Below are 27,481 nucleotides of genomic sequence, written 5' to 3'. Positions count from 1 at the left end.
GGCTTTTCTCTATGGGGGGGGGGGAGAGAAAAGCATGGCAATGGCACCTGAGATTTTGAATGGACCATTTTTGTGACCTTCTCAAATCGACCTTCTCAGTGCTTACACGAATTAACAGACCTCAAAGACTATCAATGTCTCACTCAAGAATGGCTAATTTAGTATACCTAGCTTTTGATCTACAGAGAACCAAGAATTTAAGTGTGGAAAAGGTTCTAAGAAGATTCAATTCTCAGAAAGATAGGAGAATTCAGCTCTACTAGGTAGTTTCAAATCTTCTGTACCTTGCTTTTTAAAAGTAATGAATAATGTAAAAAACGAATGTTCCATGGCGTTGCTATGTTTTACTTCAATATCTTTCCTCTTGCTTTTAGGTAAATTTACTTTTGTCATCAGCAAATGAAAGGCTTTCAATACAAGTAAATACTACTGGTATCATAGTGATATGTTTTACTTTTGCAGAGTTGCAAGTTTGTGTATTGCACTGGTGTCCAATATGAAAGGACAAGTTGCATGTTATTTCTATGTAGACAAATAGATTTTACATTGCATACAGAGATGCATTTATTCTATGCAGATCATTGTTAGATTGCTTTACAGATAATGAATGCATCTTTAAAAAAAAATCCTCCTAATGAAATTTGGGTTCGTTATGGGTCTTTGATGTTTCTTCATACTTATCCTTCATTTTGCACACCAGTATAGATACTTGACATAATTGCCCCCCCCCTGAAAAAATGCTTGCCCCCCCACCTTGAGAATCCTGGCTATGGGCCTGCCTGTCCCCTCTAACAGCCTGTCACCTTCTTCCTCTGGCCCTGCCCTCTTCTTCCTCCAGTATTACATCTACTGCTGCATCCTGGGGTTCCTGTCATGCTCCCTCTTTCTCCACATGAACTTCGAGCTCAAGCTCACCATGTTGATGCTCTGCCTTGTGGTCTACAATGTCCTGTTCCTTCACACCCACTCGTGGCTCTCTGACTGCTACGTCTCCCACCTCTATCCCAACCAGACAGTGCTCAGGTAACCAGCCCTCATGGAATCCACAACCCCCTTGCAGTGTGAAAGCAGAAGCCAAGTGGAGTCTGGGAACACCCAAACATCTGCTGTGTTCACTGGAATTGTTCATGTAACCAGAGTAGTGGTCCTGTTCTGCTCACTTCCTGGAACTCCTTCACAGATGAAGGACTAGCTTCCTGCTTAACATGTAGAGGTGCAGAGAACTCTGGAATTTCACAGTCTATAGTCCCTTTTTTGTGTAGGGAAAGTGGGGAATGTTCTCTTGGGAAATGGTATGGAAGTAGGGCACACTTCCCCGAATAATTCCCTATAAGCTACAGCAAGAGCTCAGACTGCCTACATGTGCTTCTGTGAACACCACCTGAAGAGACTGCTTCTTGCAGACCTTTGACTCAAAGTATATGAGAAATGCCACAAGACTGACACTTCCTTTTCTTTAATCCATTTCTCCTGAAGGCCTGGGGTGCTGAAGGAACCCAAGATGATGGGGACCATCTCGTTCTTCCTCTTCTTCTTCACCCTTGTGGCTCTGGCCAGGCAGGTAGGTCCGTTTCTGATCCCACAAGTGGAGCTGCAATTGAAATGGTGTGATGAATGCCCTGAGCTTTTCACTTAGGTTTTATCTTGACATCTGAGCCATCTGAAACTATCTTGCTGTCTTTGGTTGCCTTTCTGTGGTCCTTTGATCCTTAAGGGCTTCTCTGCCACGGGAGAAGGGGCTGTCGGACAATGTTATGATTCTTTCCAAACCTTCTCATGTTTCCAGCCTTTAAGATTGTTATGCCAACCTGTGCATGCTTAGCTGCAGGTAAGTCCCACTGAATTCACTGTGACTTACTTCTTTGTAGGATAGAGCTGTTAGGTGAGGACTATATAGACCAGCCATTTTCAACTGGTGTGCCGCGAAGGGTTCACAGGTGTGCCTCTGGAGTTTGATGCACAGTGGTTGAAAATAGCTGAAGAGCTCTTCCGGGTTCTACAGCTCTGTTTTTAGGGCAATTGTCTGTAGTAACGAGGAGGAGCTGGTACAGGAAGTGGGACAGACAATCCGTTACTACAGGCAGTTGCCCTAGAAGCAGAGCCACAGCACCCAGACAAGCCTCTCAGAATCCGGAAGTGAAATCACAAGGGAGGAAGACCATAGAGAAGTCCATAGAAGTCAGTGTGCCATGAGAAGGAAAACATTGAAAACTGCTGATTTAACAGTGCTTTAAAAAACTTCAAAATCACCTGAACTCTTTTTTCCCCTTGCTCTTTCAGAATGAGTACTACTGTCGCCTGGACTTCCTCTGGAAAAAGAAGTTCAAGAAAGAACGTGAAGAGATAGAGACCATGGAGAACCTCAACCGTGTCCTGTTGGAGAACGTGCTCCCGGCCGATGTAGCTCAGCAGTTCATTGGGCAGAACCGGAGGAATGAGGTGAGCCCTGGCGCCTATCTGGACATTGTGTTCTTCTGATGAAGAGATCACCAATGAAGAGACCTGCGCTAGTATTCCAGCCCCCTCCTCACTTTCCGACATGCCCCCTTTCTCTCCCTCGATTTGCCCCAGCCCTAGAGCTGGAACCAGTCTGAGTAGACCATTGGTGACTGGGAGGCTTAATCAGAGACAAGGGGAAATATCTTACCTTACCTCTCCCAAGCCTCCCATTCTGTCCACCCCCTGCAGCATGCAGTGCAGGCCTTTTTGATGAACTATATTGGCAGAGGGTGGGGGGGGTGGAGCATAGGATTAGTCTTTGAGTCCTGTTCTGTGCTCTGCCCTGACCACCTGACTTGCCACCCATTCAGCAAGTATCTACAGCTCAGTTCTGACAAGGAGTCAGCTAGAAGTTTTTAAAATAATGGGCAGGATTATTTTCCCCCTAAATTGGATATCCATAGTGTGAAATATTTATCATTACATTTTCATTATGCCCATCAAATGAGGATCTCAGGTTGGTATATGAGGTTCTACCTCCCCCCCCCCCCACTTGATCTTCCCAGCAACTCTTTGAGGTAAGCAATATTGAGAGAGGTCGCCCAGTGAGTTGTACGGCTGGGTAAGGCGTCCTAGACCAATACTCTGACTACTCTGGCTTATAAGCTTAGGAGACTCAGGGCACGTATAGCACCCATAATGCCTCCCTACCCTTTCTCTGCCAGCAGGATCTTTATCACCAGTCATATGAGTGTGCCTGTGTTCTCTTCGCCTCCATCCCAGACTTCAAAGAGTTCTATTCGGAATCCAACGTCAACCACGAGGGCCTTGAGTGCCTTCGACTCCTCAACGAGATCATTGCCGACTTTGACGAGGTGCGGAGATTCTAGCATCTGGTTTATTTTTAATTTTGTTTGCAGATTTTTTTTTTTTTTGAAATGTCACGTGTCAGTAACTTTTATGCATGCACAAAACAGTCAGTTAACAGTCAGCCAGAATGAGTTAAAGATCAAAATCTTAACCACACAATGTCCGGATGTGTAGCGGATCTGGTTGAAGTCACAAGAATGGTTTCCTGAAGGCACAGGAGATCAACAGCATTGTTACCTGTTTCTAGAGTGACATCAGCAAGGGAGCCAAGTGAAGGGCATTCCAGAGGTCTCTGGCCACCAAGAAAAGCCCCTGCCATTTACAGAAATCAGTGGGGCCCATTAAAATGAGGGTCAGAGAATGGGTCATATTAAATGTATCATTAGTCCTTTAATCCATACTAACCATGGGGGCCCATATCCAAGTCAACATCCACAAGTACGGCAGAGGCATCTTTAACCCTTTGTCTTCACAAAAATCCCAAATTGGGGACTCACTGAACTAGGGAAGCAAACAACACATTCAAAAACATGGTGTGTTTGTATTGTACAATAGCAGAATATATTGGAGTGTGTGTGACAGGTTAGAATATTCATTTGTGGAAAAACACACCTGGGTGTGTATACCCACACATCTTCCTACCTATGAGAAGATGGCATGCCAAAGATGTGGGAGCTAGCTTAGTCTATGAAAGTGATGGCTGCTACTTTGAACGATGTACTTAAAAAAAAAAAAAAAAGATTAGGCAAAATAATAGAGGAATTTCCATTTAGCCATGAGAATTAAACGAGACATACCTGATCAGAGATATTATATCTCAGATCACTGACGCTGGGGGCTTCTCTCTTTGGGCAGAGGGTAACTGGCTACCACAACTGGAGACAAAAAGCAGGACCAGCTGAAGCTTTGATTGGAACCAGGAAGGCTGTTCTAACATTCACAACCCCTAAACCGGGCAACTGTCTTGTCTCTCTGTTCCAACAGCTACTCTTGAAGCCCAAGTTTAGCGGAGTGGAGAAGATCAAAACCATCGGCAGCACCTACATGGCAGCCACTGGTTTAAATGTGGCAGCAGGTCAAGACAGCCAACAGGTGGGAACTTCTTTTGCTTTGAGATGATTCTTCAGGCTCGCAAATCATCCCTGGGAGGGCTGAATCCTTGCAACCAGTCCACCGATACTGGTGCCAATGGGTTGACATTCTTTTCCTATGGTTTGTCTGGGGCTGTAGAATCCTCTAATTGTGGCCTATTTCCTTGATTCCACTTCTGTGGGTCCTGCCATGTGGTTTGGAGTTCTCTCAGTCAAATTCTGTGGTTGAGATGTTATTCTTGTTCTGGGAAGGAGCTGCTTTGTTTCCACAATCTAGCAGCCATGCGGTTTAATGTGTCAAACCACAAAAAAAAAAAAAAAATACTAGAGATTTCCAATGACACAAATTACATGCAATTTGGTTAAGAGCTGCAAGATACGTGATGGAGCTGTGCTGTGCTAAGATATGCTCAATCAGCAAATTTTCAACCATTTTCATCTCACAAGGTGCTAAAATTGTCAAGGCACACTATGCTGCTGGTGGGGGGCTCACATCCCCCAATGCCCCTATTAATACATAACCCTTCTCCAAGCCTCCACAGCACACTTGCTTATCATTCGCAGCACACTAATGTGCCGTGGCACACTGGTTGAAAATTGCTGTGCTAGATAGAGTAGCCTGTTTGGGAGGCAGTAGTTATGGCCTTTGTCATAAAACCCACATATCTTTCTAACTAGCAACGTTCTTTACAACACAGTTCTGACCTGGAGATACGTCTGCGCAGGCCCCCAAGTGTTGCAAGCGTACTATAAAGCATGTTTGCACTGACTTGGGAGTCGGCTAGGCTGGTGTGGAGGTCTGTGCTAGCTTCTGGAGGCCAGATCCAACCAAAGTATCTATCACACAGTGTGTCCAGATCTTGATCAGGGGAAACCTTGGGCAGGCAAACAATTACCTCCTCCTAGTAGTGTAGCTAGAGGGGGTGCAAAACACTAAATTCTGCAGGGAGCCTCCCCACACTGTGCAAACGCCCCCCCCCGGAGCCATTCCGGGCCACTAGAGCAAAACGGAAGTATATGCTGTTGCGGAAGTGCCTTACGGTCCATAGGATTGGGGTCTTGGTGGACTGGCATTTCCTTTGCTAGGTTTTGTTCATCTGCATTATTGCTGAATAAGTTCTCCTTGCCTTGGAGATGGTGAGAGGTAATGTCTAATCTTTTGGATTTGAAAGGTAATCTTCCTGATCTTGACAGGATACAATCGTTATGCCGTAACCTTTGCAGTTCCTGTACATCCTGGTCTTGACAGGAACTGTGTAGGTTGTGGAGCATCTCCCAGTCCTCGCCCACCTGTCAGACGTCTGACACTCTTACACTCCTCAACATAATTTGGGAGGTTGGAGGAGAGCCTTGCTCATACTGAGCTTCCTTTGCAAACCTTGCAGATATCAGTGTGGTGCTCCGTTTTCAGTACCAACATTTGCTGGTTTAGATATTGACTGCTTCTGCACATAAGTTGTGGCCAGCTGCTGCAAAAGTAAGGGAGAGCGGTATTGAACAAATTGTGGTTTCTTTGTGTCACTGTAAAGCTTTGATGCTGAAAGAGAAAAGTATCTGATGAAGCTGCCATCTATTTTTAGTAACAACAACAACAACAACAGCACTGCCAAACAACATAAAAATGTTGTACTAAGTACTTTGGAAGTTAGATATGTTTGGGGCGCTGATTCCAAAAAATGACATTGGTTTGGCCAAATCCGCTCTAGTTTTGGAGATACGGCATACCCACCTTAGATGCTGATGTGCAGAAATATAATTGTGTGCTGTTATTTTATGAGTTAGCTGATAGGGGAAAACTGATGCCATTTTTTGAAATCAGTGCTCCAAATATATCCAAGGATAGGACTAACTTTTAAGGCACCAAACTGTGTGTCGGGTGGTGTAATATTTATTTTCTGCTTTATAGTAGTTCACAAAGCAGTTTACGTAGCAAAATAAATCAGTTAATGGCCCCCTGTCCCCAAACGGCTCACTATCTTAAAAAAAATAAATAAATTACAGAACAGACACCAGCAGCAGCCACTGGAAAAGACTCCATGCTGGGGTGGTTGCTCTCCTACCACTTTCTCACACTTTTTGCCCAGTTAGTGGGGTAACTGAGTAGCCCATTGGTCCATCCAACTCAGTACTGTCTGCACTGATCAACAGTGGTTCTCCAGAGTTTCAGGCCTTCTGAAGATGTTGGGGTTGAGCTTGGAACCGTCCACATGTAAACCGTGTGCTCTATCACTGAGTTATGACCTGCCCACTCAAGGCATCACTTGCGCATTGATGCTGAAGAAATAGCTTGTCTTAATAAATGCAAACCAGAAGCAATTTGCTCAGCACTGCCGTTGTCATTGGCTCCCCTCTTTCCAGTAAGTTTGCTAGACTACTGTTGATGTGAATGGGATTGTGCTTAGAGTTGTCGTTCCCTCCCCTGCCCCTTGAATTTGCACAATTTATTCACTTGGACATTTGGGTCACATCAACTGAGCTTTGTATCCTGTTTTCACTGCAGTTGGCGTGGCCTTGTGTCCATTGATGTAGTTTCACGTCGTCACTGACTCTTTGTGTAGCTTTCACTGTTCAGTTGAGATAGATCATTTCTTCCCCTCCTCTTTTTGCTTACACTTTTGGGAATACTTGGGGTGACTTTGTTTCGTCTTGTTTTCCCCTTCGGGTGATTTATACTGATGAACATTTTGGTGGGTCATCCCTACAGGATGCCGAGAGGAGCTACACCCACCTGGGCACCATGGTGGAGTTTGCCATGGCTTTGGTGGCCAAGCTCGACATTATCAACAAGCACTCCTTCAACAGTTTTAAGCTTCGTGTGGGTAAGTGTGGCTGAACTCTATGAGAGCTAGGAAGTCCCCAATGCAAATTTAATCTTGGCGATTAATTTATGATGCAACATATTTATGACGGACATACTATTATGAGATGGGCATAATATTTTCAGAGCAGCAAGGGACTCTGGACTCTGGCAGTTCCCTCCCTGTGTTTGGCAAGAATGTAAGTAATCTTTATCAGGGTCAAACAATGAAAAAATAACAGTTCTGAATGTTTACAGTGCTACTAGGCCACATACAGCACTGATTGGCAAGTGTCTGTAACATCAAAAGAATGTTCCCCTCTCCAATTCTGTTTTACATTTAAATGATAATAATAATAATACAGGTATTTATATACCGCCTTTCTTGGTCTTTATTCAAGACTTTATTCAAGGCGGTTTACATAGGCAGGCTTATTTAAATCCCCCGTAGGGATTTTTACAAATGAAAGAAGGTTCTTTCTTTCAAGAACCACAACATTCAGGTGTTTCTATCTGATCTGGTTTCACATTCTGGCCTCCATCCTCCCACGCTCAGAGCAGATGGAATAGCTCGGCTTCAGCTTGTCAGCTGCTTCAAGGTCGCACAGTGCGGGTGGCCTCGAACTGGCGACCTTGTGGATGTTATCTTCAGGCAAATGGAGGCTCTACCCTCTAGACCAGACCTCCTGCCCAAGTGTCCTCACTGCAGTGTGCAAATCGCTCCCCCTCCCCTTCAGAGCCATTCCGGATGGGGGGAGCAAAATGGAGGCAAATGCGTGGAACCAAAAGTGTCCAAGTGTTAAACAAGTGTCCTTTCTCAGAAAATTAGTAAGGTGGTGAATGAAAGGAAAAGAATTGCAAAGTTTGATGGATGCTGGGCTCAGGGAGTCATTCTGATACTCTATTTATTATTACAGTTAGTTTGCACTTAGATAATCTTAGACAAGCCACTCAGCCGTATCCCATTAGCAAAATAGGTTGGGAGGTTCATTATGCTGACCTCCTTAAAGGACTCTTGCCAGGATAACTGAGATACTATCAATGTCTATGTGAGCACTCTAGAAAATGCTATTTCTGTCCTTTCTTAGAATTTTTACCTTTACAGGACAAACCCACACAATTTGTTCTATGTCATCTTCTCCCCTTCTCTTGAGGCTGGGTTTCCGTTGTGTGCATTTTGTATTTTCCGAGTCTTCAAAATGCAGCGTGATTCACCCTGGGCACCTCCCTGAGCTGCTGCCCTGTATAACCTGCCCATCTCTGCTTTCTTTCAGGGCTGCTGATGTGTCCACAGGTGGTGGGGAATTTTTATGATCTCAAATTCAGTGTGCTTAGTCTTTTCTCCTCCTCCTCCAAAGAAGTAGTGGCCTATCTAGACTGGATGCAAAGCACTAAGTTTTGCAGGGAGTCTCACTGCAACATACAAGCGGCCCCTACCCCTTCCTTTTGGTTCCAGGCGTTTGCCTCCATTTTGCTCCCCCCATCCAGAATGGCTCTGAAGGGGAGGGGGAGCCACTTGCACACTGCAGTGAGGATCCCTGCAAAACTTAGTGCTTTGCCCTCCCTCTAGCTGTGCTACTTTGATGAAATATGCTTGTGCTCTTCCACATTCTTACTCTTTCATACGCACTTGCCCTGCTTTGCAGCTCATCCATTTTCTCCCAAACTGAGAAAGCGTCCAATGGCCTTGGTACCCAGTGTGAATAGCAATCAAGACTCCATGGCAGTTCTGTCCTTGTGGAGCTCAGCTGCCCAATCTTGTTTGTGATGCAAGGGCAAGCTAAGAGTTAAGGTATCTACAGAAGACATCAGGTCTGGCCCAAGACCTCCTAACCCCTGGAGTGACATGCCAAATGACTCCATGGTCATTAGTGTGCCAGCAGCTGACTCTGCTGGGATTTCAGTAAGAAAAATTAAGGAATTATTTTTGGCAGTTCAGCAGTGGAACTAATGGCCAAGGGAGATGGTGGGTGCTCCCTCACTGGAGGTCTTCAAGCAGAGAGGTTCAACTGGCACCTGATGGAGATGCCCTAGGACGATTTCCTGCTACAGGCAGGGGGTTGGGCTAGATGACCTTGTGGGAACCCTCCAACTCTAGGGTTCTATGAAAAAGTGAATGGAGAGGAGGAGGAAGTGTGAAAGAGAGTGATCTCCAAGGCACTTGTCCACCACTCCCTTCCCTCAATAATTCCCTTCTTCCTTTTGGAATCCAGAAAGCAAGAGAAGGAAGGTGGAGGCAAGCCCCTTCCCCAATCCACTACCTGAAATGACAGCCTCAGAGATGGGGTGGGCATTTCAAAAACCCCTGTTGCTATACACTGTGAGTTGCAGGTGGTTTAAGAATTTTTGCTTAAGTCACAGCCAAGGGGTGTGTGTGTGTGCGCGGGGGGTGTGTGTGCTTAGAGTCCAGTTCAAAGGATAGCTTCAGTTAATCAACTGATTAATTGACTATTGGTGTGCTGTCTTTAATACTCTGTCTACCTGTGCCTCAATCCTATGGTATCTTTTTTTTCAGGTATGAATCATGGACCAGTCGTGGCAGGAGTCATTGGTGCCCAGAAACCCCAGTATGACATTTGGGGGAACACAGTGAATGTGGCTAGCCGGATGGAGAGCACAGGAGTACTGGGGAAGATACAGGTGGGGACTTAAGACATAATGTTCTGCCTGATTGACCTGATTTCTGTGCCATGTTCTGGTACTCCATTTCCAAACTCATCCATTGGATCCAGAGGGGCTAAACCCAGTGAATTCCTTAAGTGTTACCCTAATTGGGGATGTTGTTGTGCCATTATGGCTATATGGAACCTCCATATTCAGGGGCAGTATACCTCGGAATACCACTTGCTGGAAAAACAAGGGGGGGTTGTCAACTTTGTGCTGTACCTACATAGTTCGCAAAAGCAGATCTTTGGCTGATCATTGTTGGTGGACTTTGGTTTGATTTGGCCTGCATCTTCTTTTGTCAAAGCTGTGTTGAACTCCCTGTTCCTAACCCAACCTCTATACTTTTTCTCTCTTTAATTCCTCATAGGTGACAGAAGAAACAGCTAAGGCCTTGGAGACGCTGGGGTACACTTGCTCTCTCCGCGGGGTGATCAAGGTGAAGGGCAAAGGACAACTACGGACATACTATGTCTGTACGGACATGGCCCGTTCCGGCCCCCAAGCTCCTATGCTGAGCTGAGTTTTTGGAAGAACAGAACTGTGATGTGACAAATGATAGGTTCCTCAGGGCTAGAAGTCCCTACAAACAGCTGCAGGCCCTTTTTGCTGCTGAATGTGGGAGGCAGGAGCAGTAACCAGACTTCTCCAACACTGGATTTCATCCAAGTCTTTGTGCCCCATATTTAGTGTATGGGCTGTCCAAAGGACTCTTCTTTTCAGAATGAACTACCTGCAGAATGAGGCTTGGGGATTGAAGGGATCCTGTGGGTGCACATTGGGTGCAGCCCAAATAACAGATTATTGGAAGCTCAGTCACACAGCTCTGTAAGATTTGCCCTTGCAAGAAAGGTCCTAAAACTTCCACCAGTTCAGGCAGTGGCCAATGCCCCTCTGTGTTTGTTGCCATCACAAGGATGGACCTTGATATTGATGGACCATCATGCACTTCAAAGGCATCAGAAGAGACTCAGTAGGACTTTGCTATGATTCGGACAGGGAAGGAGACAACTCCCCAGTCAGACTTTCCTGGATCTTTACTCGACCTTACACAGAAGCGCCCAAATTCAGCTGTTCCTCTTTAGTTCTCTAAGGAGTTTCAGTCTGCAGTACTCATAGCTTGCTTATTCAGCAGGGCCTCTACTCCAAGCCCCGAGCACAGTTCCCTGAAGCCTTATAAAGGTACTTCATTCCCATCCCTTCTCAAGCAATGGCCAATCATAGCACCTTAGGTTCTTCAATCCTAGATTGAGCTGGTGCTAGGTATTGGAGAGGTGTTGTGGGCCGAGATGGGCTTACTTAAGAGGAGGGGGCAGATGCAGGGAGAGTGAAAGAGGGCCAGGACAATTGGAGTTGTCAGTGTACACTGAAAGAGTTTGTGATTGCACCCATCACAGCCATCTGGATATCTGCTTGCCTTGGTGTGCAATGCAAGAAACCGCTGTTTCCTGAGTCTCCTTCTAAGCCATCTTCTTCCTCACCCCGAGCAACCCCCCCTTCCTCTTTGATTGTGGTTTTTTTGCTGTTCTGGCGCACGCTGGTCAGGAAGGGCATAAAAGCATGTTTAATGAATTCAGGGTGCCTGAGCAATTTTGGTAACATGTGTTTGCTCCTTTGGAGTCCAAGTGTGGATTCTCACCTGGTTCAGTCCAGATTCAAGAAGAAATCCAGTTCAGAGAAAGACCACTGCATGAGGTCTCCGATTTAACCCTTGGCACTTTAATATAAAAGGGAGCCGTGCTGAAAAGACCACTTCCGGTGAGCCATTGCCACAATCCAACCCTTCTGCATAGCCTGTCGCTAGCTACTGTGATTGTACTTTGGCCTCCTAAAGGCCACAGGCAACTCCAGAACTGTGCATGGAATGCACCAAATTTATGTTCAGTAGTGTAGCTGGAGGGGGTGCAAAGCACTGAGTTTTGCAGGGAGTCTCACCGAAACATGCAAAAGGCCCTCACCTTCGGAGCCATTCTGGAAAGTAGGAGCAAAATGGGGGCTTACCTCCCCTCTAGTTATTCTACTGGCTCTGTTGTTACCATAAGTGGTCTGCACTCAGATCAGGGACTGCGGTCCAGAATCCTTGCTGATGACCCTCTAACAACATAAGAGTAGCATGTAGATTCAGAGGTGTCCCAAAGGTCCTCTTGAGTGGTGCCATTATTACAATTACAAATCTTTATATACAACTTTTCAACAACAACACCAAAAAAGAAGTTCACAGCATGGTTTACAGAGCTCAAATAACTGAATAAATTGTCCTCAGCTCCTGCCATGGCTCACAATCTGAAAAGCTGCAGAATATCCCAGTCAAAGAGAGACTGTGCTGGGGTGAAGAAGGACAGTTGCTCTCTCCACTAACTGTAAGAGATCTTCTCCCTTAAAAGATGCCTCTTTGCCCAGTTAGCAGGGCCTGATGCCCTCCCAGTGCCATAGGGATGCTCAGTGATTTCCCATCAAGCTGTGCCAACGTGCCCCTCAAGCAAAGCTTGCAAGGAGAAGGAGTTGGAAGAGGCTCCTTAGAATCTACACGGGATGGTGTGCTTCAATTTCTGCTGGAATAAACAGTGTTATATATTTGTAGATAATAAAGTTTCTCAGTGTTTCTGTCATTGCTCTTCCCCCCCCCATCAGTACTTGTAAGCTTCTGAACTTCCATTCCGCAGTAGCTTTAGATGTGGATTTTTATTTTTAAAAAACTTTTATATCCCGCCTTTCCAAAAGCTCAAGGCGGCTTACAAAACGTAATTCATAAAACACAGCATAGAATGATAAAAAAAAGAAGAAGTTAAAATCTAATTCATTTAAAACCAGCACAGCAGTAGTATAATAATTCTAAAACCCCATAAGTGGTGACAGGTAAAAAAAAAATACAACCAACACATCAATACACAATTTAAAAACAGGTTACATAAAAGACAACCAGGAGTGTTCCACCCTTACGTACCCACCCCACCCCCAAAAGTTAATGTAAATAAAAATGTTTTTAGGCCTTGTTGAAAACTTCCTACTGAAGGGGCATATTTTAGATGTTCTGGTAGTGCAGTGTTTCTCAAACTGTGGGTCGGGACCCACTGGGTGGGTCGCGAGACAATTTCAGGTGGGTCCTCATTCATTTCAATATTTTATTTTTAATATATTAGACTTGTGATACCATGATACATGACTGCATTTGGGGAAATGTTATAGACCTATACTTTTAACAAACTACTATGTATATTATTTTAACAAGGATAGTAAAGGAAACTTACTCCTGGGTAAGTGTGGGTAGGATTGCAGCCTAAGATAGTTAAAAATTTTCCCTGCTTGATGATGTCACTTCTGGTCATGACATCACTTCTGGTGGGTCCCAACAGATTCTCATTCTGTCCTGGCGGGTCCCGGTGCTAAATGTGTGAGAACCACTGTGGTAGTGAGTTCCATTAAAATAGTCACACGTGAGAAGGCCCTGTTTCTTGCTGCCGCAGCCCTCACTCCTGGCAATGGCTCGCTCAATAGGACCCTCTCGGATGATCTAAGACAGCAGGCCAGATTCTTTGGGAATAGGCGGTCCCGCAGATACCGCGATCCCAGGCCATATGGGGCAAGTATAAGCACCTTGAATTGGGCCCAGAAGCTAATGGGCAGCCAGTGTAGCCGCAGGAGCAGCGGCACATCTGAGTTAAGCAATCAAGACCCTGAGACCACACAGTCTGCTGCACTCTGTACTAACTGCAATTTCCAGACTGTCTTCATGGGCAGCCCCACGTAGAGCATGTGGCAGTAGTCTACAGTACTCTGACCACCTGTTTGTTCACCACTCAGTGATGGGTACTTTGGCAGGGTAGAATTCCAATTCAGAGAGCTAAGGTCTCAGTAGGTCACAGTTGGGGGGCCAAACTAGATGAGACAGTAAGGGCGCAAACCTAACCAACTTTCCAGCACTGAGTAAAGGGCATTGCAGCTCCAAGATAAGGGAACAACCATTCCCTTACCTTGAGGAGGCCTCCGTGGCTGCAACCCAACTGCAGGATGCAGCACATGCTCCATTGGCACAGCTATGACAGTGCTGGGAAGTTGGTTAGGATTTGGGCCATAATACGTTACTGCCAAGTTTCAGGCTTATTGTTATATTAAAATAACAGGCACAAGTGGGTCCCTTAGTTTGGGTCTGAGCCACTGCATGGAGGTAGGGGGCAACGTCAACTGCAAAGGTCTTAAGTGCCTTCAGCTCCTCAACAAGATCACTGCCCATTTGAGGTGCAGGAAATCGAGCATCTGTTTATTCTGATTTTGTTTGGCATTTTTTTTTAATGCCACTTTTAAACATCTTTTATGCAGGCACAAAACAGTCAGTTAATACAACCAGAACCAGTTAAGATCAAAATCTCAATAACATGATGTCCAGATGCCTTGCAGAACTAGTTGAATCCACAAAACTGGTTTTCCTAAGGCACAGTAGACCAAAACACTGTTACCTGTTGCTGGAGCTTCACCAAATGAAGGGCATTCCAGAACTCTGGGGCTACCAATGAAAAGTGGCTCTAGCCAACCACTCTTCTCCACACTTCCACTCCCCCCCCCTTCCTTTTTCAACCCAGGGACTAAGAGGAGAAGGAGTACTGGAGGTGGGCACCCTCTGCCAATCAGCTCCCTGAGGTGACCACCTCAATCACCCACATGGATGGGCTATCCTGTGACCAAAGCAGGAGTCACTGCATTTTTCTTTCTTCAGCAACTCAACTCTACCTTCCCCCTCCTTTGCAACCTGTTTGACTGATATACTGGCCAATAGATCAAACACAGATTCAGTGGCGTGGCCTGCCTTTTTACTTTGTTTTTTAATTAAAACATTGTAGGATATTTATTTCACTATAATTTTTAAAGGGTCCGAATCAATTTTTTGCATGTTGAAAAACTGCGTTAAGGGAGGAAGGGGAATGGGTTAGTGCCATCACTGGTTTCAGCCAATTGGTGCTGTACATAACAGCTTCTCCTGTAAACAGCAGTCTACATGGGATGGTCTGCCCCCATAAGAAACTGTCACACATCTTGTGGCACCGCCTAAAGCTTAGAGTCACAAGTTTACTCTAGATTTTCAAATCAAACTCTAGGCACTGCTATCAGTTCCACGGGTTCTCCAAATGGAGTTGCTCACAGAGACTTTAGGCAGTGTTGTGTATTGTAAGGGAGCTCCCTATGGGGTAGAGGTCATCTTGTGTGGGCTCTGAGGGACTTGGGTCTCTCTCACATCACCCCTGATATATATTAATGACCAACATTTAGGCACCATGAATGCATTATTGGTGCTGATTCATGCCAGCCACCGCTCCCTGTTGGGTACAAAACAGAATGTAGAATAAGAGTGCCTTTGAGCTTGTGCAGAGTGCATTTCCATACATCTGATATTAGCTCTGTATGTATCATTGGCTTACTACTCAGGAGGGTAGGTAATAGTATGGGTGTGTCTTCCTCGCTTCCCTCCACAGAGGCCAATGTAATGTGCCCCCAAGCAGAGGGCTTACAATTTGGGATTAAGGCGGGGAGGAGTGTGTGATGGTGAAGGAACTACATCTGCCCATCACCACAATTGGTGCTGCATGTTCTCACCATAGTCACTGCTGCCAAGGTAGCTCCCATTGCTGGGGGGGGGGGGGAGATACATGACAAGCTAGGGGGAAGGGAGGAAGTGAAATAGGTCTAACTGGTGTGCAGTGTATGTACATTTCACACATATGCACACAGAGTCCTGAAACATAGCTTTGCCCCAGGGTCTGATGAATCCTGTGCCAGCCCTGAGATACACAGAGTAACTAATAGTTCTTTGGACACATTTTTTTTCCCCCCAGTTCTCATTTGTGGACCTTTGCAGCAATTCCTGGGAACTGTCCATTAGGCTGAGAGTGGGGGGGGGGGAGGTGTTTGCTGGTGATCAAGCAGGAAATGTAAAAGCTGGTTGTGCACTTTCCACAGCATACCTCCTCGGCACTCTGCAGAATACAGTTAGATGGAGCCTGTCTATTTCAGGTGAGGGCCAACTGGCCAAAGCTCAGTGGAGACCACAACAGCCACACTCATGAAACAGCTCTGCTTGCTGTCGAAATTGTGGCAGTACAAAATCCACCGGGCTCTATGGCAGCTTTTCAAGGTGACTTAAGAGCACTGGTCAGGTCTCTCATCTCTTGAGGTTTGTCACTGTCTGGGTTGGTAGACATAGTCAAGCTCCCATTCTCCAAGGGTTGTAACCTGGCATCCAGATGGCGCTGGTGGTCCCTAGAGGTGCCAGGCCGAACGGAGGACATCTCAGAGGCCGTTCCTTCAAAGAGCTTGGCCATGAAGCCAAAGCCTGCCGATCGGATGAAGGATCCCCCACTGAAGGCATAAAGGATGGGGTTGACGCTGCTGCTGAAAAAGGCGAATGCAATCAATGTTGGTCTGGCTTTCATGGCTGCCATTTTGACACTTTGGGAGCCGCTCCACAAGGTAGCCACGTCCAGAACGTTGACCACATGGTAGGGGAGCCAAAACAGGGCAAAGGCGACCACGATGAGGCTGATGAGTCGGCTGGTGCGGCGCTTCTGCCGAAAACGGGTCTCCTTCAGCCGCTGACTGATGGCCCCGTAGCTGTAGATGATGACCACAAATGGCAGAACAAATCCAGTGATGGTTTCAAAGAGTTTATGGAACATCAAATCCCGGGGTAGTATGGGGTAGTGGAAGTCACACATGTCCCTGCCTTGCTTACGTAACACTCTTCGGTAGATGAATACAGGGATGGCCAAGAGAATACCGCTCACCCAAATGGCCAAAACTAGAAGCCGTGTAATCTTTCTGGTGCGGACCTTCTGCGAGATGACGGGCTTCACGACAGCCAAGCCACGGTCCAGGCTCATGAGGGCGATGAGGAAGACACTGGCATACATGCTGATCCCACAGACATAATTGCAAGCTCGGCAGACAAAATCACCCATTTCCCACCGCCCGGCGCTAAGAAACCGCAAGTAAATGGGTGCCGTGAGCAGCACCATCAAGTCGGCAATGGCCAAATGGAGGATGAGAAGGCAGGTGACCGTCCGCTTGCGGACCCGGCAGGCGGCACTCCACACGACAAAGGCATTGCCTGGAAAGCCCAGGATGAAGGCCAGCAAGAGCACGGCTTGGCCTAGTTTCGCTCCCGGCAGTGGGGGCAACCCCAGTGTGGTGTTCTGGGTTTCATTAGTAGCATTCATGGTCCTCTTGGATGTCAGGAGGAGGAGAAACTGTGTGGAAAAGAGGTGACAGAGAACATCAGCAGAACTTAGTGCATTCTGTCCTCCTCTGTCTTACAATTCCAAATCACTTGCCAGCAGTCCATGGAGGTCTAGTCCTTTGCTAAGGCAACCTCAGTTCTCCACAAGCCAAGAAAAGAAGCAAAATCAAAGGTGCCTATGGAGCAAATAGCTCCAGATGACTCAAAGGAAGTCATCTGGAAATGAAAGGGATTGAGAAGAAGACTACTAATATTATTGACCCTACACAAGCTTATGGTGCATCCACAAATAGAGTACAGCGAACCCTCGTTATCCATGCAGGGTTCGTTCCAGAAACCACTGAGGATAACAAATTTCACAGATGCTGAAGTCCAGCACCCAATACCCAAATGTCTTAACCTGGGGGCTGCACTGGGTCTGTAGCCCACTGCACAGGGCACCCCACCTTCTCAGAAGACCTCATGATAGGAAGCTGCTTCTCATTTGTGTCCATAACTCCTAGTCGCATCCAGGAGGTATTCTGAGGCATGGGAGGTCTGTGTCCCTCTCAGAATACCTCCGGACATGACCAGAAGTGGCTGGAGGCTCTCTGGCCTCCAGACTGGAAGTGTTTGAACATGATCAGAAGTTCTGGAGGTCCTCTGAGGTGGGGAAGACATCAGCAGATGGTGGAGTCTTTGCTTTACCCTTGCCAAGAAAACATGCAGCCTGAGCTCAAGTATGCCTGTGTGGAAGTGGACCTTTCTGAGTTTAATCGTATCTACCACCAAAAAGTGGACCTCCGATTGCAGTCTTAGGGCCCAATCCTATCCAATTTTCCAGGGCCGGTGCAGTGCTGCCAATGGGGCATGTGCTGCATCCTTTGGTGGGGTGGCAGTCACAGAAGCCTCCTCAAGGTAAGGAAACATTTTTTCCCTTACCTCCAGGCTGCATTGCAGCTGCACCAGTGCTGGAAAGTTGGATAGGATTGGGTCCTTAGTTTAGAGCTTTAGGATAGAGAATCATGACCTGGAAAGGCAAAGCCTCAAAGCAAAATGCACCCTTAAGTGTGTTACTGGTCTGTGGGCCAATGACTCTTCGGTCCTAGAACAGCCATTTTCAACATTTGCATCTCAAATAACATTGAGAAGGCACTAAAATTGTCAAGGCACATCATCAGTTTTTGGACAACCGATAAGGCCCATTGCACTGCTGGCTGGGGGAATCACATTCCCCAATGGCCCTACTAATACATGACCCTCCCCCAAACTCCCGCAGCACGCCTGGCCTGGATGAGACATGGATGTATCACAAACATCATGATCACCTACCTTAAGGAGATCCTAGCCGGGCAGAGGCTGTTCCCCTCAATCCGGTGTGACCTCTGATAACCAGTGCTAGCTAAAAGCACAGTGGCTCCCAAGCTACAATACACTGCACTCCTATGGAGCAACTTCCTTACAACTGAAGCAAACTGTGGGGCAACAATTTAGCAATGGAGAAACAAGGGAAGTGTATCTGAAGGAGAAGTATGCAAGGGACCCCCCCCCCCAAACTAAGATGCATGAATAGTTTATTTTCAGGGAGTAGCTTGAGTACTTTTTCCCCTTTCCCCCCCACACAGATGAAGTTGCTTTCTGCTCAGTCTGACCAGTCATCAGGGATTGAACCCTGTGATCTTCTGCAACTCTACCACTAACCTTCAGGGTCAAAATACCAGGCTCATGTATCTTTCTTCCTGCAAGGAGTCAAGTAGCTGGGGGATTTTTATTGGGCAGATGAATCAGAGAGAAAAGCTCCAGTTGCATTAGACTTACAACAAAGCTGTCAACTGAATGTGTATCTGTCTCCTGTTCAATATCTAGTTCAGCCCTTGACATGGGTTTAGACTTCCACTATAGCTGTTCCAAACATGCTCTTATTGGGTCAGTGTGTTTCGACTCTCTCCTTCCACGGCCCAGCAAAAGGTGTTCAAACACTTGCATAGTGGGACATGCATCTGCCAGCACTGTGTACTTGAGGCTGGATTTGAACTCAGAGCCAATGCAAGGGGAATGAACCGCCCCTTGCGCTGCTCTTAAGAGCAAGATGCAAACTCTTCCTTCTGAGCCACCTGCTTCTAGGGCTGGTGTTGGGGTTATTCAACTCATCCCAGTTTCTCTAGCGTTACAATGCGTCATGTTCTGTGGCTCTTCTACCACATCAGTTGTCCCTTTCTGAAAGAGTTGTTTCATGTGTGGTTTCCTGGTTGCAGCTAAAACACTGAGGAAACCCCACCCACCTACTTCAAGCTCATTGACACTTAAATAGAACCAGGTGTTAGAAGTTGGAACCTGTTTTTAAAAAATGACTCAGCCCAGGGACATTAAATCCCTGGACATGAGAGCTCTTGAGTGCAAGCAGAGTGTCTTGACCATTGCTATTGCAAAGCTACAACCAGCCCCGCCCCCCAATACGGGCTTACAGAGGAGAGGACAAGACATTCAGGCTCCTTTTAGCTCTGCAACCTTCATTTAAAGAAATCAAGTTCTTGCCTGTTGTTATTATGCATCAATTAATCTGCTCTTATGCATGATAGTGGGGGGGGGAGGGGGAAGATAGTCTAGGAATGATGCTGCAGAGTAAACTACACAAGACAGAGAGCTCAGTTTAGGCGTCTGAGGGCGACACAACTGAGACATACAAAATTATGCAAGGGATGGATAGACTGGATAAAAGGGTGTTCTTTTCCCTCTTACACAACACCAGAACCAGGGGCATCCACTAAAACTTAGTGTCAGGAGGCTAGACAAAAGATAATATTTCTTTACCGAGCGTATAATTTATCTGTGGAACTCCTTGCCATAGGATGAGGTCATGGCATCTGGCCTGGATGCCTTTAAAAAGGGATTGGACAGATTTCTAGAGGTAAAGTCCATCACAGGTTACAAGTCAAGATGCAACCTCCTGGTTTTAGAAGTAGGTAACCTCAGAATGCCAGATGCAAGGGAGGACACCAGGATGCAGGTCTCTTGTGGTCTTGTGTGCTCCCTGAGACATCTGGTGGGCCACTGTGAGACACAGCAAGCTGGACCAGATGGGCCTTTGGACTGATCCAGTGGGGCTCTTCTTATGTTCTTGGTGTAATTTTCATTTTTCTTTTTTTTTGTAAAAGCACAACTGAGAGTAGAAGATTTCAAGGACTTTGATTTCTCTAGCTGAATTTCCTTTCAAAACTGCAGCCTGCTTAGTGGTAAAGGATATGTCCCAACCCTTTTCCCTTGCAGAATTTTCCTTTGCAAAATTGTTTGAAAGCAATTTTGAAAAGAAAAAATGGCTGGAAGGATTATGGATTGGGCACCCCCCCCCCCAGTCACCCTTCCTCTGCTCCTGGTTGTAACCTGCTGAAGTTGTTTTTCACCAATATGAAATGATCAGAGAAAAATTACATGGAACTCTGTAATGTGTGACTTGGTCCACAGGTGAAAGAGAGAAAGAAAGCTCAGTGGCGGACATGTGGCTTCTCCATTTTGACCCATGGATGGTGCATGATTTCAGCAAGAGTCAACTAGCTGGAAGTGAAAGTTTCCTAAGCTCAAGATTAGCCCCATGTGGGTCACAATTCCTACTGAAAAGCGGCCTATATCACCAGTATTAGGCTAATCCTTGAGAGAGAGAAAAAATCATGAAGGAGAGAGAGAGAGAGAGAAAAGCAAAACAGTTGAATGCAGTTGGGTGGAAGAATAGATCGATAACACCGTGTAACACAAAACATTTTATGTTGAATTTTTAATGTTTCTTATACGGTTCAGAGACACTGATTTCAACAGTAATATTAAGTGGTTTTTTTTTGTATCATCAAAACATTTTTAGTTATCCTAAATTTTGTGTTTTTATTAATCCTATTGCCTAATTCAGTGGTTCTCAAACTTTTTAGCACCGACCCACTTTTTAAAATATTATTGTTCTTGTTGCTAGTAGTATTTATATACAGCTTTTCAATGAAAAGTTCACAAAGCAGTTTACAGAGAAAAATCAGGTGGCTCCCTGTCCCAAAAGGGCTCACTATCTAAAAAGATACAAAAGAATACCAGCAGACAGCCACTAGAAAAGACACTGCTGGGGTGAGGAGGGCCAGTTACTCTCCCCCTGCTAAACAAAAGAGGAACACCCACTTGAAAAAAGTGTCTCTTACCTAGTTAGCAGGGGCCACTCTATCTGGACCCATCTAGCTTTTAGAAAAGTGATCTAGAACAAAATATTTATTTTCAAGTAATTATTTATTTATTCATTTACTTTACATACTTGCTTGCAAAAAATCTAGATCTATTTCTTGTAATGAGGCAGCCCTAATGAATAGCCTCGAGGCTTGAGGGACGCACGGCCCAATCTATCCACACTTACCTGGGAGTAAGCCCCATTGACTATAATGTGACTTTCTTCTGAGGAGACAGGCGTAGGATTGGGTTATGTGACCCAGGCTTCATCTGCCCCCACTACCTGTCCCTGACAGACTTGGAAAATATCACGTCAGAAAAAAGGACGCTCAAACATTCATCTCCCCTTATTTCTGCAAGCTTGCAAACTGCAGGAGCTGAGCTCTTTGCAGGTTAATTAGCAGCTACAGTATCTGATTTTTGAATAGCCTCAGGGCTTGAGGCAATTAGTTATCTGATCTTTTCATCACCTTAATCACCTTGAGGCCCTGCAGGACCCACCAGAGATCAGGTCACAATCCACCATGTAGTTTGTGAAACATTGGCCTAATGCATTATAATGCACAATGTAGCAGCAACTGTTACCCTGCACATGCCCAATCTGATCTCAGAAGCTAAGCAGGGTCAGGCCTGGTTAGTACTCGGATGGGAGACCGCTTGGGAATACAATACTGGGTGCTGTAGTCTTTTGAGACTGAAGGTTGCCAACCAGCATACAACTGCATAAATTTTGGAGTACTGTAGCTATTGATGCTAGGCCAAAAATAACAGCATTTTTAAAATCTTCAGGCCAAATAAAGAAACATCAAATATTCATATAAACAGTGTAATCCATCCATTTTTGTCCATCCTTTTTGCCTCTCTCTCACTCACTCTGAAAGATTATAACAGCATTTAGGGCTGCAATATTTCCAGTGTCGTCCTAGGCGAGTTCAGTCGGAAGGAAATTCAGCACATTTCAACAAGATTTGCTGCCAGTTGAGCATGCATGGGGATTACATCCCCATTATGCAGAGTTAGTTGGGATGAAGCCCCATGGAACAAAGAATGACATCCCACTGTGTTCAATGGGGCTTAAAACCAGCAGTGGCGTAGAGGGGGTGCAAAGCCCTAAATTTTACAGTGAGCCTCACTACAGCATCCATGGGGACCACCCCCCCCCCTTTGAAGCCATTCCACGTGGTGGGAGCAAAATGGAGGCTTCCCGCAAAACTTAGCACTTTGCACCCCCTCTAGCTATACCACTGACTCCCAGGATAACGAGCAAAGTAAGGCTGCCGCCAGGGTTAGCTTTCAGCCCATTGGACCATTGCTCCTAACTGGGACCCGTGCCATGCACTAAGGTAAAAAATTAATTAATTAATTAATAGATCATTTCACAGTCACTAAAACAAGTGGTTTTGTAACTATTTACTTTACAGTGGTTGGTTGGTCGTGGAACTCCTTGCCACAGGATGTGATGATGGCATCTGGCCTAGATGCCTTTAAAAGGGGTTTGGAAAGTTTCTGGAGGAAAAATCCATTACGGGTTACAAGCCATGATGCGTATGTGCAACCTCCTGATTTTAGAAATGGGCTATGTCAGAATGCCAGATGCAAGGGAGGGCACCAGGATGAGGTCTCTTGTTATCTGGTGTGCTCCCTGGGGTATTTGGTGGGCCGCTGTGAGATACAGGAAGCTGGACTAGATGGGCCTCTGGCCTGATCCAGTGGGGCTGTTCTTATGTTCTAAGGGTAATCCACACATTTTGTTCGTTTACTTGTAGGCTTACATGTATGCAATTTTATGTTAAAATGTGCTTAGATCTAGTTTGTCCATTAACTCACAAGCACTTTTTAAGCGCATTTTGATGGCTTTCCATTCTACCACAGAGATCTAAAGTCTGTAATAAATTTTATCTATATCTCTAAGATTCTACAGATATATAACCTGGGGCCTTGGCTGTGAAACTGGGGCCCCAACAAAAACAAATTGGTTCCAAATGGGCTCCGCAACTTCACAGGCTAGCCCTGACTGCAGTCCTTCACAGACCAGCCTGAAAATAGATCCCATGGAAAAGAAATGTCACTTCAGAAATGAAAAAAAGATGCAAGTCAGATTCTGCTGTTAATCTGTGAAATGAATTCATTTACAATATTTGGATGGTCTAGAAAGGTGCCTTGATTAACTGGGTAGCTGATTTCATTTTTTTCAAATCAATGCAAGAATTTTTTTTAAATGGCAAATTGTAAGCTCTGTGGCAGAAAACACATCCCCATGACAGATGGGGGGGGGGAGCTTTTCTGAGATGATAAGCTACATGCAAAAGCAAAATATTCTACCCCCCCCTTCTGAACACTCTTCCTCATTCCCAGATTTATGACAACTTAATACACTAAACTGATCCATCATCAAAGGATTATCTTTTAGCAAACCCTAATAAACATTAATTAGATTAGATAAATCATTTTAAATCCAATTCATGCAACTTATCTGAGCTAAATGAGCAAAAACCACTCCCATGTAAAAGATAATGTCCTGAATGTCAAGGCCAGTGCCCTTAAAAAAAAGAAGAAGTGCCAAATGTGGTTTTAAACTAGGCTGCAGTTTCTAGAGGCAGGAGGAACAGTGTGGTATAGTGGTTATTTAGCGTGCTGGACTAGGAGCATGGAGGATTTGTTTAACCCTTCCTCAGTTACCAAGCTCGATGGGTGACACTGAGTGACCAATCATTCTCTGTTAGTCTCACCTATCTCAGAGTAGAGCTGGGCACCATCACTTCCAAAAAGTGAAATTTCAGGAGTTCTGCCCAAAGAGAAACATCTCAGCATTTTCAAGCAAAGCTGAAGGAGTTTTGTTTAAGACAAGATGCACTGCTTGTGTCTGCACATCCCTTCCTCGGAGGGTTGTGGTATTGGGAAAACACATCACGTGAATGTCATAATAGATAAAGCATTAATAATAAATGCTCACTTTACATAAGCGCAGAGCCAGTCACATCCTTGTTATCACTTCATATCTTCCAGGATCAAAACCTAGAACTGAGATTTGTTTCAAATGTAATCTTACTATAACTCCTTCCCAGCCTTGCTGATGTCCCTTCGGCCAGACACAGCGCATGACCCACCCTGCTAGCTCAGACCACCACACCTCTGAATGGTGGAAGAGTCCAGCCACTCACTCACCTTCTTTGAATTTCAGATCTCTGTATCTGGGGCTGACTTCTCCAGCTGTCTGTGCCCTGAGGTTTACCAAGACTGATTCCTGTGTGCATGGTCACGCCACCCCTTCAAGGATCCGACTGGGTGGAAGTGGTTTGTTTCTTTATGTTTCAGAGTTTTTTTTGTTTTTCCTTTTAGCAGTTTCGACAGAGCTCCAAGAGGAACTGCCGACAAGTTTCAGAAGAGTTGAGCAACTGAATCGTAAGAAACACTACCAGCGAGGAAGATTAGAAAGTGACTAGAAAGTGTGAAGCGAGAAGAGCTGAATGGTGTATACCAGGGGTGCCCAAACCCCGGCCCGGGGGCCAGTTGCGGCCCTCAAGGTCTCTCAATGCGGCCCTCAGGGAGCCCCCAGTCTCCAATGAGCCTCTGGCCCTCCGGAGATTTGTTGAAGCCCACACTGGCCCAACACAACTTCTCTCAGCATGAGGGTGACTGTTTGACCTCTCGTGTGAGCTGTGGGTTGAGAGCTCCCTTCACTGCTTGCTCTTTCACATCTGTGATGCAGCAGTGGCAGCAAAGGAAAGGCCAGCCTTGCTTTGTGCAACGCCTTTTATAGACATTGAGCTATTGCAAGACCCTCATTCATTCATATAAGTTCATCTTTAATATATTCATTTGTGTAAACGTACGTAAATTTATTCAAATTTTAAATGTAAATTAATTCTTTTTTTCCCCGGCCCCTGACACAGTGTCAGAGAGCTGATGTGGCCCTCCTGCCAAAAACTTTGGACACCCCTGGTGTATACAGATGTATTTGGAAACAGGATAGATCAATGGTTCCCAAACTTTTTAGCACCTCGACACACTTTTTAAAGACACTCGATCTGGACCCACCAAGTTTTACAAGACTAAAAAATAGTTTCACTTTACCAGCCACTCACACCTCTCTTTTTATCTGTTTACAGTGGGGGGGGGCACCTTCTGGAGTGTTTGTTGAGCTCAGCATTTATCTGATCAGGACCATTCTAGTCACACTGTGTTCAAAGTGGACTAAGCTACATTCGCCTTCTCACAAGTAAACACATACATGCGGCTCCATTTCAGTTTCCATAGGGCTCAATACATTTTCCTTGTCAGTATATTTTCCTAACAGCTTGTCAGTTTTGTGACCCATCAAAAATCAAGTCACAGCCCACTGGTGGGTCCTGATCCACAGTTTGGGAACTGATGGGATAGTACATATATATAAATACACACACATGCACATACAGACAGACAGACCTGGAAATAGGAGAGGCTGCAAAGCTGGGAGCTTTTCTTGGAAGGGGGCCATTGCTGTGTGCTGAGCTGTTTTCCCTGCTCCTGTACTAACAAGTATTTAGCCTCTGCTACTACATCCTGTCCATTTGGTTTCTTTCTTTTTTTATAAGCCAACATGGTTAACTATTTCCAAGCCAGTAACAGACTGGTACAAGTGGGATGGGTGCCACCCAGTGCAGCACTTACTTGCGGCTTTCTGGGGAGTGACACTCAGCTTTTGTGGGGTGACATGATGACCCAATCATGTCGTCCCTCTGACCAGGGTCTCCGAAAGAAATTTTATCAGGGGATACAATTTTTTTTTTTTGGGGGGGGGGAACACGTCCCAAAGGGGGAGGGAAGGAGTGCAAACAGGGTTGGAGGAGGGTAGTGACAGGGATGGGTAGAAGGGGAGGGGAGAAATAGGGCAAAGGGAGGGTGGCAACAGGTCTCTGGAGCACAGGTCTACTGGGGTTCATGATGCAGCGCCCAGTTCAACCTGCTTGGTAGATCTGGCCTCCAGATGAGCCTGCTCTCCATTTTTCACCAAAGCCAGCTGAGATCCCAGGAAATTTCTGAGGCCCCTCTTTTGGTTCCCATGCCTCCCTTTCACCCTGGGGCTGGGTACAATTTACCCCCTATACCCCCTCTCTTGGGCCCTACTTTTGACCTTCTGATCTATCATATTGCTTTAAATACAAAAAGCCCACCTCTACACCAGCTCCATTTGGTGATTTTCAGCCCACTCCAGGCCGTCGTCTCATGTTCTCAGTGGTGAGGAGTGTTGGTCTTCTTGCTCCTTGTCTGATGACTATGCCGGAGTGCTTTCAGGGGCCAGCTCTGTCAGTGACAGTGACTGCGCATTTAGACTAGAGCCTTTTCCCTTTCCCTCCCTTGTTCCTTTATCTTGCAATCTGTGGGGGTGGATGTTCTGATGCCAGGCTGCAATGCAAGTGTATGTGTCAAGATAAAACCTGGGCAGGCGCGCTGTAGATTGGTTTTTGGAGAGCTGCTGGCCTCGCCAGTGAGAGATGTGCTTATCTGTGTTGAGGAGCTCAGGGAGGGGAAGGGTGCTGTTATCACTAGTGACAGGCCATGGAAAACATGGCAGTGGGGGCAGGGCAGGTGGTTCTAGGGGAATGAGGGTCCACGGTAGACACTGTCCCTCTTTCGGGCCCTTCCCCCAACTCCCTGGCAACTTATGGCCTTGGCTGTAATTTCCTGGGTCTGGAACTGTTGCTCCAGGTCAGTGAATAGTACAACCTGTCTCATTCAGGATTTAATCCAGAATGACAATGCTGATCGGGCATGCATTATGAAGACCTGGTTGGATGCCATGGGAGGTGCGGGTCTTTCCCAACGTCGCCCAGGCTTCTGGGTAGCACAGCAGCCATGACTGCAGGGACCAGGGTGGGGGTGGGGTTGTACTGGTCTATTGGCAATCCATTTCCCTTACTAAGTGCCCTGTGTGGTAATCCACTAGGTTTGTATGGAAGGGCGGGACAGGATTGGAATTCTGCTGGAGTACTGTCCACCTTGCTGCCCAACAGTCTCCCAACCTGAGCTGACAGGGCTGATCTCAGACTTGGCATTGGAATCCCCCTGCCTACTGGTTTTGTGGGACTTCACGCTGCTGCCCCAGGAGAAGGTGCAGCTCAGGATTACTTGGCCACCACTACAACCATGGGCCTGTCTCAAAGGACATAAGCTTCAACTCACAAGGCAGAACATGTGCGTGACCAGGTGTTTCCACCAGATAAGAGGATGTTGATTTGG

General features: G+C 46.0%; 2 protein-coding genes across 5 annotated transcripts in view; one reads left to right on the top strand and one right to left on the bottom strand.

The window, feature by feature from the left end:
- The window catches only part of ADCY4 (adenylate cyclase 4), a 35,345-nt gene extending 22,895 nt beyond the window's left edge, over nt 1–12,450 (top strand). The window contains exons 19-26 of one of the 2 annotated variants that reach the window (XM_066631410.1): nt 839–1,023; nt 1,477–1,561; nt 2,281–2,439; nt 3,168–3,314; nt 4,294–4,401; nt 7,105–7,219; nt 9,713–9,837; nt 10,232–12,450. In XM_066631410.1, coding sequence (XP_066487507.1) covers nt 839–1,023; nt 1,477–1,561; nt 2,281–2,439; nt 3,168–3,314; nt 4,294–4,401; nt 7,105–7,219; nt 9,713–9,837; nt 10,232–10,384 — 1,077 coding nt within the window. In that variant the 3' untranslated portion in view covers nt 10,385–12,450. Of the gene's footprint in view, nt 1–838; nt 1,024–1,476; nt 1,562–2,280; nt 2,440–3,164; nt 3,315–4,293; nt 4,402–7,104; nt 7,220–9,712; nt 9,838–10,231 lie in introns of both variants that reach the window. The other variant, XM_066631409.1, reaches the window with a different exon arrangement.
- Nucleotides 12,014–26,696, bottom strand: LTB4R (leukotriene B4 receptor). 3 transcript variants are annotated; one of them, XM_066631411.1, is made up of 2 exons: nt 26,416–26,696; nt 12,014–17,096 (listed from the first exon to the last, which is right to left on the bottom strand). In XM_066631411.1, exon 2 carries the CDS (start codon nt 17,064–17,066, stop codon nt 15,981–15,983), a length of 1,086 nt encoding a protein of 361 aa, XP_066487508.1. In that variant the 5' UTR covers nt 17,067–17,096; nt 26,416–26,696; the 3' UTR covers nt 12,014–15,980. The 3 variants fall into 3 exon arrangements, with proteins under 3 accessions (XP_066487508.1, XP_066487510.1, XP_066487509.1); XM_066631413.1 differs by lacking the exon at nt 26,416–26,696 and adding an exon at nt 25,688–25,757; XM_066631412.1 differs by lacking the exon at nt 26,416–26,696 and adding an exon at nt 24,428–24,580.
- Between the last annotated feature and the right edge of the window lie 785 nt (nt 26,697–27,481).

This window comes from Tiliqua scincoides, chromosome 5, assembly GCF_035046505.1.
Source record: "Tiliqua scincoides isolate rTilSci1 chromosome 5, rTilSci1.hap2, whole genome shotgun sequence".
NCBI lineage: Eukaryota > Metazoa > Chordata > Lepidosauria > Squamata > Scincidae > Tiliqua > Tiliqua scincoides.
The sequence above is the reverse complement of the archived record's forward strand: the minus strand, read 5'-3'. Positions and strand labels throughout refer to the sequence as shown.